Raw genomic sequence first — 16,419 nt, 5'->3', positions numbered from 1 at the left:
AAAAAAAAAAAAAAGGCCAATAATTATGACAAAAGTAACCACAAGTCAACCTCATTTACAATTTTGGCATTTGCCAAAATTTTAGGAGGGTCCCCATTTGCCAAAATTGTAGGAGGGTCCCCAGAACAGAGCCATACCTCCAAATACTAATAACTGCAATAAGCTAAATCTAAAAGCTGCTAAGAAGTCCTGAATGAATGTACTTTATACATGACATTGTGCAGTTACAAGTCTCTAAACTAAAGTTCTCATCATCTTTAAGAAGTATTTCACTGCTGAAAAGATGGTCTTTTTTATAAAATTGGGATTTCTCTGCAGTATAAAGACTCTATTATAATATATAAATACTTTTGAAATCTGCTCAACGGGTAGAAAACCTACAACTAACAGAATGCACTGCACCAGACCACTAAATGCTCCTACTGGTGGGCGAGGTGATGAAACTTTTTTCTTCAGGGACCAATATGGTGGCCAGTCGGTAACAAACAATATTGAATTAAACGGCAAATTAAAATATGCTCCTAAAAAACATTTTAGGCAAAAAATGGATGCATTTTTGATCAGCACTGTTAAGTTTCACTATTTGTTTTCAATATTTTCTCCATTTTTACAATACAGGAAAAAGTATGGTGCCAACTTCCTGTTCACAAATTCTCGTACTACAGCTTAAAAATATATTTCTTAAAACATTTTATGCAAAAAATAGGAAATACAATAAAAGAACCTTGGGTTATATTTTAACAGCAGGTCTAGTTTTACTGTTTGATTGGAGTGAGTTTGTGAAATGCATCATTGAGCAGATTTTTGCGGGGAAATCTGGCCGCTGATAAGATGGAGTGAACTTTATCACAGTTCATTTACACTACTCATACTACTCACACTGTTAAAATACAAAGATGGTTAAAAATCAGCAAAGTATCCCTCCAACACTTTGATCTCAGCCATTGAACAATATCCAGAACACACCATTTATCTGAGCTGTGTGAATTTCTATCAGAGAGACTATCAAGTTCTACAGAGTGGCTTTTCTGTTACAACATAAATCTGACCTATGCATTGCTTCAGCTGTAATAAATTAAATATGAATGTGAGTTATTCAATCAGCAGTGGCATCTCTTAATTATTCAGGTCTTTTTCCGTCTGTGAAGACTGAGGCCTATAAGCTTTGGTTTTCAAAGTGCTGTCATGAACATCAGATCAATAAACACTCCGGCTGATGGGTGACATCAAACACAGACTGGTCCAAGTAAAACAATGGCAGCCGGCGATCTTGCATTCAGTTTAACGGTAAGCTAAAACATATTTCTGAAAACCTATGAGGCAAAAACTAGACAAATCAGTAGCAGAATATTGGTTTATATTTGATCAGCTCTCTTTAGTATTACAGTTTTTTCACTGTTTCACAGTTTTCACTGTGCAGAAACCAGGATGGTGCCCTGCACTTCCTGTCTGCAAACTACTATAACTAAACATATTGTAAAAATATATTTCTGAAAACAATTCAAAAGAGAAATTGGCAGTGCAGTAACAATCTTGATTTCTATTCGATCAGCACTGCCTAGTTTTAGCATTTGATCGGATTTCGGTCCGAGTTTGAGAGCACGCCAGAGAGGGAGGTATGTCTCTTGATCCAGCTCTTTGTTTGCAGTGGCAGCATAGGTGGTGGCTAATATGAAAATGCAAAAGTACAACTTTTAGGACAAACAACCGCCTGAGAGCCAGCAAAACACTGCCATATGCCGTACATTACTTTATTTAGCTGTGTGCCAGTGACATAAATTATGACATTTGGGGGTGGGGGCATGTTAGACACTACTAAGAGGTTTACCACAGTTCATTCTCACATGCTAATCACATTGTTTTGATACAAAGCTAGTTAAAAATTGGTGAAGTATCCCTTCAATAACCATTTTAAAGAATGTTTTCTGTAATATTTAGTCCTACTTGTGTAACATACAGTAACAAAACCTCCTCCACCTCCTACATATTTAAAATTAACTCCACATATTTATTCAGAGAGGACACTTCTATGCCATCTATTTTCATTCATTAGCAAACACAGAAATCAATTATTCAAGAGAAAACTGCTTTAATGTCACAACACTACACACAAAGTGAGCTCCACAGGGATACCAGACATGAGCTGCATGAAAATCACCTGTATTGAGCAAAATACATAAATGTATAGATTCCTGTATGTGGCAAATAAATATCATTTTTTAAGCAGCATGGGTTCATAAGTATGTGTCAGTATTGTGCATTTTTTGATAGCAACATGTGTGAAGTGACTCATATTGTCATACTTTCCACAAAGAAAAAAAACAGTGACAAACAACCACCATGTCAGTAATAAATAATAATGTGCATTATCTTGGTAGGACAGGCTCTCTAAAACAAATGCTGGCTTGTGAGCAATGTGTAAACATGTCATGTGGGTATTGGGTGAGTAGCAACTGAACAAAAGACAAAATGTGACAAAACTTGTTTAACAGCAAATACATTTTAAACAACATACATAGTTCAACAGCAAACTTCCCCTTTGAACCTACCAGAAAGCATGAGGGTCATTCCTGGAAGACACTGCCACCAAATGTTTGAGTACAAACACTGCTGCTTCAAAATGACACTTTCCCAGATTTAACAAGGAAAACTTCACATTCAGCTCAACCATCATGTAATCTGGTTTATTTAAATGTGGGTTCAAAGAGTTTTATAAAACCAAGGACATTTTTTAGTAGATATGTGTATATTATCATTAATTACTAGATGTTTTCACTCAGCCTTCTGCATTTTTATAGCTTTGAGATGGCAGTCAGCAAGGACCCGGTCACCACGACGCAGGAGGCCAAGAAGAAGATTAAGCAGTTGCCCAACCCCTGATGAAGAGAAACAAAAACAAGTGTTTAACATCAGCTATGCTTATGCTCAAAATGTCAGGGCAGGCAAGGGCAAACATGCCACCAAGGCCCAAAAAATTTCCATTAGGAGAAATGTGCTGCAGCTTCAAAGGGAATGCCAATTTAAAAATGTAAAACAACACAACGGGGACATACTGTAAATGCCAAATGCTGCAGAATTCAAATACATTAACCAGCAAATAAGGAAACAATACAGAGTTAATTCCTCAAAACCAATGTGTTCAAGGCCTACAACCTCACGCAACTGTCACCTCAGCAAACATGTAGCTTTTAATTACTTTTCAGGTTTGTATTTTTCTCTTTTTGTATGTTGTTTAGTTTTGTTTTTTTATTATGTAAAATGTCCCTGGGTCTAATCAAAGAAACTACTACTGCATTGCTGTAGATTCTATTATTGTTATTATTATTTATAATAATAAAAAAAACACAAATCACTAAATATGCCATTATAAATATATGTAGCATGTTATCCAGTCAACATAATGGAAGTGCTCCAAGCTTAGGTGGAAGTAGAACCATGCTAATGCTAGCTATGTTAATCTGTTTGTTAAAGAAATAGTCAACTGTAAAAAGATTACGTACCTTTAAATGTTTTCTCTTTACTCCACTTTTCTTTCCACCTCAAAAAAAGGGAAAAACAGTCGTCTCTCGCTGCGAAAAATCGCGCTGTTCCTCGTAGCGCTCCCCCCGAGAAGCCTGGAGAACTTCTGTTTTGTTGACTGGATATGCAGTATTGAATTTGATTTTAAGGTTTGTGTTATTTATACTTCACATTGTTTAAGAAGCTGCAGCAGTGTCTGTTTTTGCAGTATGTTTGTTAATGTGTTTGTTTCAGCTTTCTGCAGCACTCTTTTTCTTTTGTAGCATGACTCTGTTGTACTGGTTTTGCATTTACATATACATTTTTGAGTTGGCATCATTTGCAGCATGTCTCTTAATTTAAATGTTTTGGGCTGTTATAGCCCGTTTGCTCTTGTTACAATCAGTGTCGTTCTCCTTACCTTAATCTCTTTGAACACCAAAGATCCCCACAGTGCTGCAACCAGACCATATCCCTACAGAGAAAAAGAACAAAAAGTAAATTGTGACTTTTAAATCTTACACATTACTTATTGATACTCAATTTTTATTTATTTATTTATTTTTTTTACATTTGCCAATGAGCTAAGATCCAAAAATGGGCTAACGTGACTGCAAGTTGAGTTTTTTTTTGTTGTTTTTTTTCAGTTGCGCTTTACACACACATGACCTACATTCTAATGTGCATTCATTGATAGTTCGAATTGTTATCTGTTAACTGTCTATATTGTCCTAACAGCCATTAATAGATCTTTTTCTTTGAGTCTGTCCAATACCTTTTATTGGGACAGTTTTAGACTGTATTTGCATTGCTTTTGTGAGGGATTAGGATAACAAGGAAAACATCTAAAGCTCCTCTGGGGGCTCATATAAACAGTCATGTTAGATTAAAGTTGTAGTTGGTAACTTTTATGATAAAATAACTTTTCATATTTGCTGTCACATTATTCACAACACTGCAGAGGGAGCAAAGAGAAATCTGTGGAAAAAATCATGTTCCTCTGCTTACTCTATTGCCTTTACACTTCTAATGGATTTACTGCATGTGAAGGAAAATGATTGCAATCTGCATCTAATCAGACCCTGATCAGGTATTTTTTGCCATTAAAGGCTGGAGGTCGAGGAGGAAGGACATCTTTTTTTTTTTTTTTTATACTTTTTCAGACTATAGTGACAATTTTAGCAAATATGATACAAAGTCATTTCATAAGAGTTGCCATAGGTAGCTCTGATATTTAATAGTGTTTGCCTGAACCACACTACATTCTTTCTATTATCAGGCCCTTTTAAAACATGAAAAAGCATTCGTGAAAACATAACAGTGTGAGGGAATATGAGATGCAAGATGGGACTTCAACCCACCCAGGTCCATGAGCTGCTTTATCCATCAGACAATAAGTCCGGCTACACTTCCATTAAATATGGGAAATATTAGAATAGTATTGGACTATTGATTATTTTTAATTACCTCCTGCTTTGAATCTCAACAGAAAAATCATGCTTGTATCACTGGATAACAATATGTTAGATGTGAAAAATAATGTCTGAACTGACCCAGTAATCAAGCTTAGGTCTGCTGCTGGAGTTCTGAGTGTCTCTAATGAGTTTCATCAGCCTATTCAGGGATAATGACATGTTAAACATAATTAAAATCTCTGAAAAAGACTAATGATTGAGTGTTTGTACTTGATTTAAACTGATCAGCACACTGCTCAGTCCAGAGGCCAACAAATGGTGACAGTCCCACTAAGTTGCACTTACTGCAGTGACAATAGGAAAAGTGATGACTGCACTCAGGTAGTTATTGGCCAGGAACCAGCTGTATGTGCCCAGTGCCCACATGGTTCCAGCAAATAGACCTGTGGAGTAAGCGGAGAGTGCATGTGCTTGAGTCAAATATAGTGCAGATGAAAAACAGGATAAAAAGTAGAGTTCACAACAAATGTATGTATAGCAGAAAAACAAGAGGTGACAGGAACTAAATTTAGGCATTTTTTTTTAGGTTTTACATATGCACAGTAAGGGTCGACTGAGATTGTTTTTTTCAGGGTTGATACCGATTATTAGTAGTTAATGAGACCAATATTTGGCACTGATATGCATTTACAATAAAAACAAAAATCTTTGTGTCACTTTATTATTTGGCATATGACAAACTCCAGTACAAAACAGTTTAAATGCCTTTAGTAAATGTTTAATCAAAACTGAAACTCTCATCATCAAATAGAGCAAGTTCCCTGCAATTTTTTTTTTATAAAGTCAAGTTAAAATTCAAATAAAAAACAAATAAAAAAAGAAATCTCCCTGAGGTTTTAGAAATTAAAAGTTTCTCCCAGACTGACACTTTCTTTGCACTTTACAAGTAATATCATTATCTACCACTAAAATAAAACGTTGATAAAAATGCCAAATATTGGCCCCAGTAATCGTCCGACCAATAATCTGTCAACCCCTTGCACACAATTAGGCAGGGTTAGGCAAACCAATGACAAATTTAAGATTTTGTGGATGCAATGGTCAAGCTTCCCATCACATTACGAAATTAAGGTCCACTCTTCAGCTTACCCACCAAGCTGTAACCCAAATATAAGATCTTTATTCAGAAACCACACTGCATGCCAAATTTTGAGCTGCAGAGGACAAGTTTGCCCCCGGTAGTTTTCCATTAATCAACACTTCCAAGCATCCCCTGGATGGATGTGTCTGCACATGCAGCCTGGCGTAAGACACTGCTGCATTTCATTCTCTCCTTCCTGGTTTGGTTGGAGTCAAACTGCAGCTATTATTAGATGTTCGGGTGGCCCCTGGTGCATGACGGTTCAGTGGTCACACTGTAACCAGGTCTCTCAGTTTTTAGACTCCCTGTCTGAGCTGAACAGTGTGATAGACAAGATGCCAGCTCTGAGGCAGCGGCTTGTGGTTTCTGTAGATGTGTTTAAAGCCCTTTGAGGCAAATTCGTGATAATGGGTTATATAAAAGATTTTATAACTTGGCTTGCATTAACTTGTATCTGCAACACCCTGTGTCACAGGGCTCCCAGCCTCTTTGACTTCTGGTTTGTTATGCCTCATTCACAAGTTGAAGTCTGAGTTTGAACTAACACTAATTCCTTTTTAAACAGTTCATTTCGTGTCCTAATGTAGTATAAAGTATCCAGCATTTGACAAGCAAAAAAAGCACAGCTTTGTGAAATGTAAGAAATATTCTTTCATATTTCCCTGATCATCACTGGCATGAATCATTCTTATCAAGTTATTTCTGTATGTAAATGAATAGCCAAGCCTTATTTTCTTTGTCATGTTCTGTATTTTTTTAAGTTAAAAATGGTGTCAGGTTACTGCTCTTGAATAAACTTTTTTCAAAAGAATATTTACACAAATGGCAGATTGTCTGCCTGTCTGTACCGTTCTCATGAATGCGATATCTCAAGAAGGCCTTGAAGGAATTTCCTCAAATCTGGCACAAACCTCCACCTGGACTAATCAATGAGCTGTTCAGATTTTAGAGGTCAAAGGTTGAAATGCAAGGTCACTGTGACCTCAAGTTGGTCTTGCTCTCATCAATACAATCTCAAAAATGCCTTGAGGCAGTTTCCTCAAATTTGGCACATATATCTACTTGGACTCAATGAGGATGCTTGGATGCACAAAATACTATGGTTTTTGCTTTTATACCAAAAAAAGATACTGTTTCCATTTCCCCAATGCTCCCATTGCTCCCGCAGCTTGTAATTTTTCTTCTTTGCATATGTACAGGATGCTTTTACAGTTTCCTTCTGGTGGTGGACTTGTTGAAAGAAAACCTGATAATATCCAAGTCTTCTAAAATGTTTAAGGGTACATGTGTTTCTTCTTCCAACCAGAAATGTGAGCTATTCTGCATGCATTTTTTTCACAGTTTTGCAAACCACTGTTGAGTTAGTTTGCGTACAATGTATTCATGACAACACACAGCTGACCATAAACAAACAAAAGAGGCCATATGTTACAAACTGCAATAAAATCCAAAGTTGAGACGCATATGTCCAAATAATGCCATTAAAACCTGAATAATACCAGCATATCCCAGGTCTTAATTGGAAAAAACTCAATTTGGAAAAAGGCTTAATACGGAATACTTAACGAAAATATGCTGTTTACTTGATCCTCATTAAATTCAGAACATTGTCTTATTCAGAATAATCTGGGAAAATTGGTGTGAGTGTAACCACAGCCATTGATGGACTGTCCAGATTTTAGTGGTCAAAGGTTAAATTTCAAGGTCACTGTGACCTGAAGTACGTCTCATTTTTGTGAACCCGATAACAAGAACTTTGAGAACAAGAAATTTGGCACAAACATCCAAATGGACTCAAGGAAGACCTATTTACATTTTAGTGGTCAAAGATTAAAAGGTCCCTGTGACCTCAGAAAATATTCTTTAGGCCACAATGCAAGAACTTATACGCTAATTACAACTAATTTTCAATGTCATTTAATGTTGATGAAATAATAATGTTCTGCAAAAGCACTTTTTGGAACACTATACAATGCCATACTTTGGGAGCATAAGGGTGGAGATTTGGTTAATAAATAATACTTTAAGGATTCTTGGTAAGAGGAAACTTCTTGCAGCGATCTTGTGACCTCTCAGATCTACTTTGGGATCCTTTCAGGGGTCCTGACTGGGAACCAGTAGTATGACTGACTATCCGAGGACTTATAGGGTGAAATGGCTCAAAAAGTCCTAGAGTTAAATAACCACCTCATTGACCTTCATCAGTGCTGAATACATTAGATTGCACAGGTGCACCTAATACAGTGGTATCTCTGTAAGGCAGTTTTAGTTTAAATTAATAATGACTCCAAAGATCATGAATATGTCACAAAACTGTCTGATAAAGTGTGCGTTACCTGGCAGGATGACTCTGGAGTAGACTCTGGGCCTGTTGTTCATGGCAGCGCAGTAGATGGCAAAGTACACTGTGCTTGCTATAAAAATGCCAGAGCACTGGGCAAAAACATAGTCGAGGTCTGTGGAGAAGTTGAAACAAGAAAAGAAGTTGAAACAACAATTTGTGTTGATTCCTGTTGGTTTGCAATAAAAAAGTTTAAATAAATTGCTTTTCTTTGGTTTTACGGGCGTTGGTCAATAAAACCAATATGAACGTAAGAGCTGAAGCGATACAAAGGAGAAAAGAGAATTTTTTATTAATCCCTGAGCTACCCAGGAGTCTCTCAGGAAACTGGATATTAAGACTGGTTCACTGCAACATCCAGAGATATTTATATACGAACAGTGTGACACTTTTTTTAAACCTGAGAGGATTTTTTTATTTACTTTTTCTTCTTCAAGTTAAAGTAAGTACCTTAAAGTTAAAATAAATGCAGTTATCAAACACAACCATACCATAGACACTGGCTCCATGGAACATGCTGTCATGGCAGGACGAATGGCTCTTAATGTAGAAGACGGGTGCAAAGGAGGAGCCGTACAGCACACCGGACAGAACAGCAAGCACGCAGCCTCTGAGAAGATAAGGAGACACTGCATGATAGATGGAATTTAAACATCTTCTGACACACTGTTAGATTTGTAACACAAGGTTTGGTCATTGCAAGATTGATACTTATGTAAATTAAATATTGCATTATATGTGCATTTTATTTCGAGCAGAGAATTTAAGGGTGGACAATAGGGACTGTGCATTCCTTATATAGATGAAACTAAGTTCTGAATGCTTAATTCATTCATGATTTTCTCTCACACACCCTGTTTCTTCCTAATCAGGCTGATTATGGGCTTTAGCTTTTCCAGTTAAACCTATCACATTGTCAGGATATATCAACAAATCATGTTGATGCTGCCAAACTTTAACTCTTTTTGTTTTTTGTTTATTTTTATTGCAAAGGTGAAAAAACAACAACATATAGATCAATAACAACTATTCACTATGTAATGATGTGGAAGTTACAACAATTATTTTTCAGACAGAAGAGTGCAGGAGGAGCCAAAAAAACAAACAAAACAAAATCAGTTGGGGCTTGTTGAGTGGCCCTTTGATTTGAAACGTGATGGCAGATGATGGACTAGAAAAACTGTTTTTTAAATTTACCTAAAAAAAGAAGTATCAGAAACAGTGTAAACATGGACAGTTTATGTTACAGCAGGAGCTGAATCCCATATGATAGTGCATACGGCATGAAACCCACAGGACAGAGGGAGATTGTCAGGGTTACCCCCTCACACATATTGTATTGCAAATATTGAACATGTTTAATAATTGAAATTGGTGCAGCCAGGATGAACTTTGGAGCAGATCGGGAAATGAAAAAATATCTTCCTTGACATATCTCACTTCAAAAGAAAATCTAGCAAGATGATCTTTATTACCATTTGCTTTGCAGTGATTGTTGTTAGGGGGGAAATCAGCGGTGCAGCTGGTCAGCAGCTTTTCAATGAGAACAGCCACTGGTGAAAGCCAAGAGTGGGGATACTCAACCTGCTTTGCTTGTGGGCCACTTTTGCAAAATGACTGGAGGCCAGGGGCCAGTAACAGCAGCCCCATACATGTGTCGAGGATTTTAGAGGATTTCTGGGATTTTTTTTTTTTTTTAGATTTTTTTTGGCTTTTGCATTTATTAGAGATAGGCAGACATAGCATGAAAGGGGGTGAGAGAGAGGGGATGACATGCAGCAAAGAGCTGAGGCCAGAATCGAACCCGCGGCTGCTGCAGCAAGGACACAGCTTCTGTACATGGGGTGCCCACTCCACCAACCGAGCCACTGGGCGCCCCAGATTTCTAGAATTTTAAGACGTTTCTTGGATTTTAGAATATGTCTAAGATTTTAGGACATTTGTAAGGCTTAAGGATGTTTGTGGTATTTTAGGACATTTCTGAAATTTTAGGACATTTTCAGGCATTTCTAGGATTTCCAGACATTTGTAAGATTTTAGGATATTTGTATAATTTATGTAGTAATAATTATGTAATAATTAGGACATTAGGGAGGGGGGTGCAGGGGATCCTCCACTGGCACTTTTTTCATAAACAAGCCTTATTTTGATGCTGTTTTATGCACATTTGCACCTTATATATTCTAAAAGTACAAAGTCAATTCCCTGTCTGAATCACTTTAGTTTTACTGTGAAAAATGGTTAGGGGGCCTCCTGGCACCAAATCGGAGGCCAGATTTGGCCTGCAGGTCATAAGTTGAGTATCACTGTCCTAGAGCTTCATTTTAAATATTTGATTTTATACTCTATCCTTGAGATTGTTTCTATTGATAATTTAATCCATTTCGATGTTTGATAAATCTTCCCTTGTCTTTGGTTTTACCTTGCAAGAACAGTATTGGTTCACACAGGTAAGTAGCACAATATCTGTGCACAGTGTTCACTGACTGCTAATGAGATGCACTCACATTAATCGCCTGGTCTTTGGTCTGATGGCATCTATCCAGAACTCTGACAAACCTGGTCCATAGCTGCTTGAATTTGTTCTCTGCAGGAAAAGAGCAGCATCCAGATATAAAATCATGCTGTCTCTCTGAACAATGACACCATCAGAGCATACAAGACAAAGTCATCACAACTCACTTTGAGAAACCAAAAAGCTGGAATTGATTGCCCTTGAGAGAACATTGGTAAATGGTTCAAATGTGTGATTTCAGAAATGACTTTTTGGAAAATGGTGGTGAGAAAAAATAACCTAACATCCAATCAATGCCCTCACCCTGTCAAGAAGTAATGGAATCGATTCAGACTCTGGATGCAGTTCCACGTCCGTCTTCACAAAGAAAAAGATCAGGCCACTGGAACAAACACAAAAGACATGTCTGTCATGCATAACAAAACTGAAAACTAGAAACCATCAATGTCTTTTTTGTTCATTCTACTTCCAAATGTGCAGTTCACCTGAGCAGACACAAACCAGCTCCACAGTAATTTAATATCGGCCTGGAAACATCCTCAGATTCAATCCCAAACCAGCCAAATCTGTAAAAGACAAACAGTACTCAGACAGTCTGATTCTTATTATCCAATGTGACATTATCATCCAATATATTGACATATTAATACAATCCCTGTGTGGGGTGACATCTCTATTTTAGGACCCAGTGACTGCCCTCACTGGCTTGATTATCTCAGAATGCTCTTATTTAAAGTTACAAAAAGAAAGAGAATTCCTTTGAGGTGCATAAAATAATCTGACTCACCTTGAACTGGCCCAGCCCATCAGTAATGTAGAGGCGCCCCAAAGTAAACTCCCAAGACCGATGCCAATCGCTTTAACAACTGGAATAACTGTTATATTACCTGTAGGTGACAAGAAAGTTAGCAACATGCATGTCTTTTAGAAAGACTGGTTTTGTCTGCCAGATTAAGTTGGTGACAAAGAAATGTGGACAGCAGAGATACTGAAATTGCTTGGGGTCACTTTTGCAAAATGACGGGAGGCTCAGGGCCAGTTAATAGACATTAAAGGAATATTTTACCCACAAAATAACCATTTGTAAAACAGTTAGTCATGCCATGTTACTTCAAATTTGTGAAGAAAACTTTGTTTTTCTCCTACACGCCTCCATTAAAAATGGCAATATATTGGTTTAGTGAATGATAGGGACCACGTTTAACAGAAAAACTATATCAAAACATCCATTATCAAACTTTCACATAAATTGCACTGTTTAATCTATGTTTGATTTATCCAGTTGTATGCTCAGTACTTCCCAAACGTGCATTTTGTATAAACTCTGCCATTTTATTTACATTCAAAGTGCATTCCCAATGTGAACCAATTTACTTTATCGTGAATTAGAATCTGCCAAATGTGGCCTACAGGCCGCAAAATTTAGTATTAATAGTCTACAATCTCTCCATGTCAACAACACAGTGACACAAACTGCAGCAAACAAATTTCTTGGCATTCGAAACTTGGTAGAAAAGGTCGAAAATGTTAAATTCTATTATCATACAAATCTGGTTAAATGTGTAATCTGCTCAGCCCCGTTGCTTTATCTGGATGTACCTGATAAACTGGCAAATGGAGTTCGGCACAAAATTGGTACACTGTCACAGACATCAAAAGTTTGTCATGTCTCACAGAAACAGTATCAACACCATCATTTAAGGAAGGACTGCTGCAGATGGAGTCTTTAAATATCTTAAAGCTGTTTTAAATCCGTCATGCCTGACCCATCTATGCTTGATATAGAGACCAAATTACAATCAACCAAATGAAAAACACAAGACTGATCATGGTTTACAATTTTGATTTTGTGAGACAATACCTGTAGCCCAGATAACACCTCCAAGCATTGCAAAAGGGTAGAATTTAGGTGAGTGAAGCATCAAGTCTCCGACCATGGATACAACCCATATCGCTGCACAGTAAACCCACTGGAAAAACATACCTGTAAACACAACACAAGAAAATCAGCATCTATGCCCACAAAGTCTCAGATTTAACATCTTCCCATGAAAACATTTAATAATGTGAAATTCTAGAGTTGGGATAGACAGATTATTGGCCTGGCTGATTATCGGGCCGATATTTGGCATTTTGCCGATTATCTGTATTGTCTTATTTTGACCACCAATTAATTTGAAGAAAAAGTGTGCCTATTACACTCAACCAGCACAAGGGAAAGCAGTCTGCAATGCATGCAAAGAAAGTGTAGGAACTTACACTTTAGGGAGCTTTATTTATTCATTCATGTTTTTTTTTTAAATTTTTAATGAAACTTTATTTTTAAAAGGTTGCAGGGAACTTGCTGTATACTTACTTACTCACTGGATTTTTAAAGTTTCAATTTTGATTAAACATTTGCTAAAGGTATTTTAACAAGGTTTAGTTATATTCCAAATTTTGACATAAATATTTTCATTTTTGTTTTAAATGCACATCGGTTCCAAATATTGGTTATGTTTCATTAAGTACTAATAATCGGTATCAGACCTAAAAAAAACAACATTGGTGGACCTCAAATTTATGTCCACACAGACTCAGTTTTAACACCATATTCACATGAAAATATTTAATAATGTTAAATTCCAGAGTATAGAAAGTGCTGCATGCTTACCGTCTCCTGTCTCTATTCTTTTGACAGGAACTAAATTGCTCCCGTACATCACCACAACCACCACATTTGCAGCAATTCCGTAGGCGAAATGAGTCATATTGGTTGAGTTTGAGCTGAACTTGGATGTTTCAAAGTTGCCAGCTGCAGTATTTTCGCCACCTGTCGCATCTGGAAGAATTTTAAGACAACAAACAAACAGCCAGGATTGATGATTACCGGCACACAGCAGCCTCGGGCACAGTCAGACTCATTTTGGGTCACGCACTTTGTTCAGCAGCATGTTGGGCGCTTTGACAGCTCACCAGCAGTAATGTGGTCACAAATAAAAGAAAAACTGGGTATTTTACTTCGAGCATGTCAAAACCAAATATTTGTTTTGAGATGGAGCCGGTGCACAGTGTCAAAAACAGCGGAGCCGGATGCGTGTGTGTGTGCGGTGGGGAGGAGCGGCGCTCCGCCAGGTGCTGCCAATTATCTCATCACTCCATCTGACACATGATGGCTGCAGCGCACAGGCCGCATAACAGCAGAGATCCAAATATTACAAAACTGGTGGGAAAGAAACGCTCCACTATGAAAGCTAACATCATGTCTGTTTTCTGACATCGTTTTTTTGTATTGTGGGCATTTTTTAATATCAGGTTTAAATACATTTGTTGCAGTTTTACTCTCATGTTTTTAGCTTGCTGGAAAAATATGAAATGTGTTGGATTACCTTGATATTAAGAAGAAAAACACCAAATAAACAAATAATTGAATCAGGCTTTCAGAGTTGGAAAGTATCTAAGTACATTTACTCAAGTACAGTACTTAAAGTTTTGAGGTACTTGTACTTTACTTATTTATACTTCTACACCACTACATTTTTGAGATTTTTTATTCAGCTACATTTATTTGATAAATTTAGTTACTTATAATGCAAACTATTAGAATAAGATAAAATTGTATTAATCCCAGGAATGAAGGAAAAAAAATAAATAAAGGATTATTTCCCTACAAAATAATCCCACAAATATCTGTCAATATCAAACAAAAAAATATTTAATTGTAACTTTTTTTGAATAATTATGTCTATTTAATTTAATGCTTCTCACCATGAGATTTTACTTACAATCTCACTCCAACAAAAACAATAATATAATAATATATTATATACATCAGTATGTTAGGCAAACATAATAACATCAATTAATCAAATAATAATTTCATTTCATAATCATTTATATTTATTACCATGACATGGTCAAAAGTAGTTTCAAACAATTGCATCCCCTCATGCCAATTGCTATTGAATCAAAGAAAAAGTGCATATATTATTTGGAAATTCAGAAGTTTACCCAGCAGTGTATAAAGTAGGGGAGAACAGGGTTAGTTGTCGCATTCATTATATGTCCTCCCTAGAGGGTGCTGTTGCTTTATTGAAATTTTCAGAATTGGGGTCAGAGGTCACCTACAAGGTAATTTCAGGCATAAGACACATGGCATTCAGTGGCAGAGACTTTGTTGTGTTTTCCGTGTTAAACTGTAAATACCAATCTCACTGTGTTTTCACTTCTACTTGTTCTTCTAGTCGCCAGCAAAAAAGCTTTTAAAAAAATTGGGGTTAAAAATGGGGCTTATCATATTTTCTTTGGGATTTGGTTTCTCGTGTGTTGCTTTTTGTTTTGTTTTATTTAGATTTAGATGAATGAAACATGCACATATAGGAACACTTTCCTGCTTACGTTCTCGCAATGCATTAGCTGGTTTATTTGTTGCATTTAAAGGAAAAATGGAACTTTTAAAATTTTTAGATTGCTTCCAGTTTTTATCTTTCACCATTAAGAATAACAGAGAAAACCAACCTCATATTGTGTGACAACTGACCCCACAATGGGGATGGTTGTCACATGTGCACATATTATATTTGAAATGGCATATCTCTGAAAAGAGTAAGCTGAAGGAGAGCAAAGTCACTCCATTCCTTCCTGACAATTTAGATTTCCATCACACATCATAGATAATCTTTTAAGGATACTGTTTTTTTTTTGTTTTTAATTAAAATGAAAGTAAAAAAAATAAAATAAAAATGTGATGACAAACACCATTCATTCCTAATTGAAAATGGTTCCACCCTTACTGGCTGCATCATGAACGTGATGTTTTTACACATTAACTAATTAAAAAATAATAATCAATTACTGTAAAATAATATTCTGAAATTATTATTCTGCATAATCAGTACCTGCTTTTACTTTTAATACTTAAAGTATTTGATGCTAATACTTTACTTTCTTCTCTTGCTAAAGTAAAAATGTGAATGTATTACTTTTACTTAAATACAAAAGTACTTCCACTTCTGCAGGTTGAAAGACTCATTCCCCCTGGCACGCTAAGGAAGACAGCACTTACCTGGAAATCAGTGCTCTTTATAGGCCACAACACAATAGTTCTATATTTAAAACTCTTTTTGTTCAGGTCAGGAAATCCTGTCCAGGCTGCTGCATCCAGTCTGTGTCCCCCCCTCCTCTCCAAGGAGATAGTTGATAGTTGTTTCCTGCTGTTAACTGTTTCACCTTTTCACATTTCTATTGTAGTATATTCAGTTCTTTGCTATTAGTTGCTATTGTGTCTACAAGATGAGGAAAGTCTGCCCTCTGTCAATTAAGAATTGAGGAAATGGACCAGCAGATGTCGCCTAAAACGCACGGATGAATAATGAATCAATTGTTTTTATGCTTCAACTTAAATGATCAGTTTCACCTGTAACCTCTTACATTTTATCAAATAATATCAACATAAATTCCACAATGTCCTCGCGTTTTAGCACAAATAATCCAATTAATAGAGGCTGGAATGATTTGCAGAGGAGGCTAT

General features: G+C 36.5%; 1 protein-coding gene across 1 annotated transcript; it reads right to left on the bottom strand.

Annotated features, from left to right (window-relative positions):
• Positions 1-1,743: 1,743 nt before the first annotated feature.
• On the bottom strand, positions 1,744-14,050 carry tmem144b (transmembrane protein 144b). The gene is made up of 12 exons (XM_042493681.1): positions 13,829-14,050; positions 13,564-13,731; positions 12,772-12,894; positions 11,698-11,797; positions 11,396-11,476; positions 11,214-11,292; positions 10,903-10,982; positions 8,887-9,005; positions 8,391-8,510; positions 5,259-5,356; positions 3,920-3,973; positions 1,744-2,876 (listed from the first exon to the last, which is right to left on the bottom strand). Exons 1-12 carry the CDS (start codon positions 13,917-13,919, stop codon positions 2,793-2,795), a joined length of 1,197 nt encoding a protein of 398 aa, XP_042349615.1. The 5' UTR covers positions 13,920-14,050; the 3' UTR covers positions 1,744-2,792.
• Positions 14,051-16,419: the final 2,369 nt, after the last annotated feature.

Source organism: Plectropomus leopardus, chromosome 9 (genome assembly GCF_008729295.1).
Source record: "Plectropomus leopardus isolate mb chromosome 9, YSFRI_Pleo_2.0, whole genome shotgun sequence".
Taxonomy (NCBI): domain Eukaryota; kingdom Metazoa; phylum Chordata; class Actinopteri; order Perciformes; family Serranidae; genus Plectropomus; species Plectropomus leopardus.
Note: the sequence above shows the minus strand (reverse complement) of the source record. Positions and strands in the feature narration are given on the sequence as shown.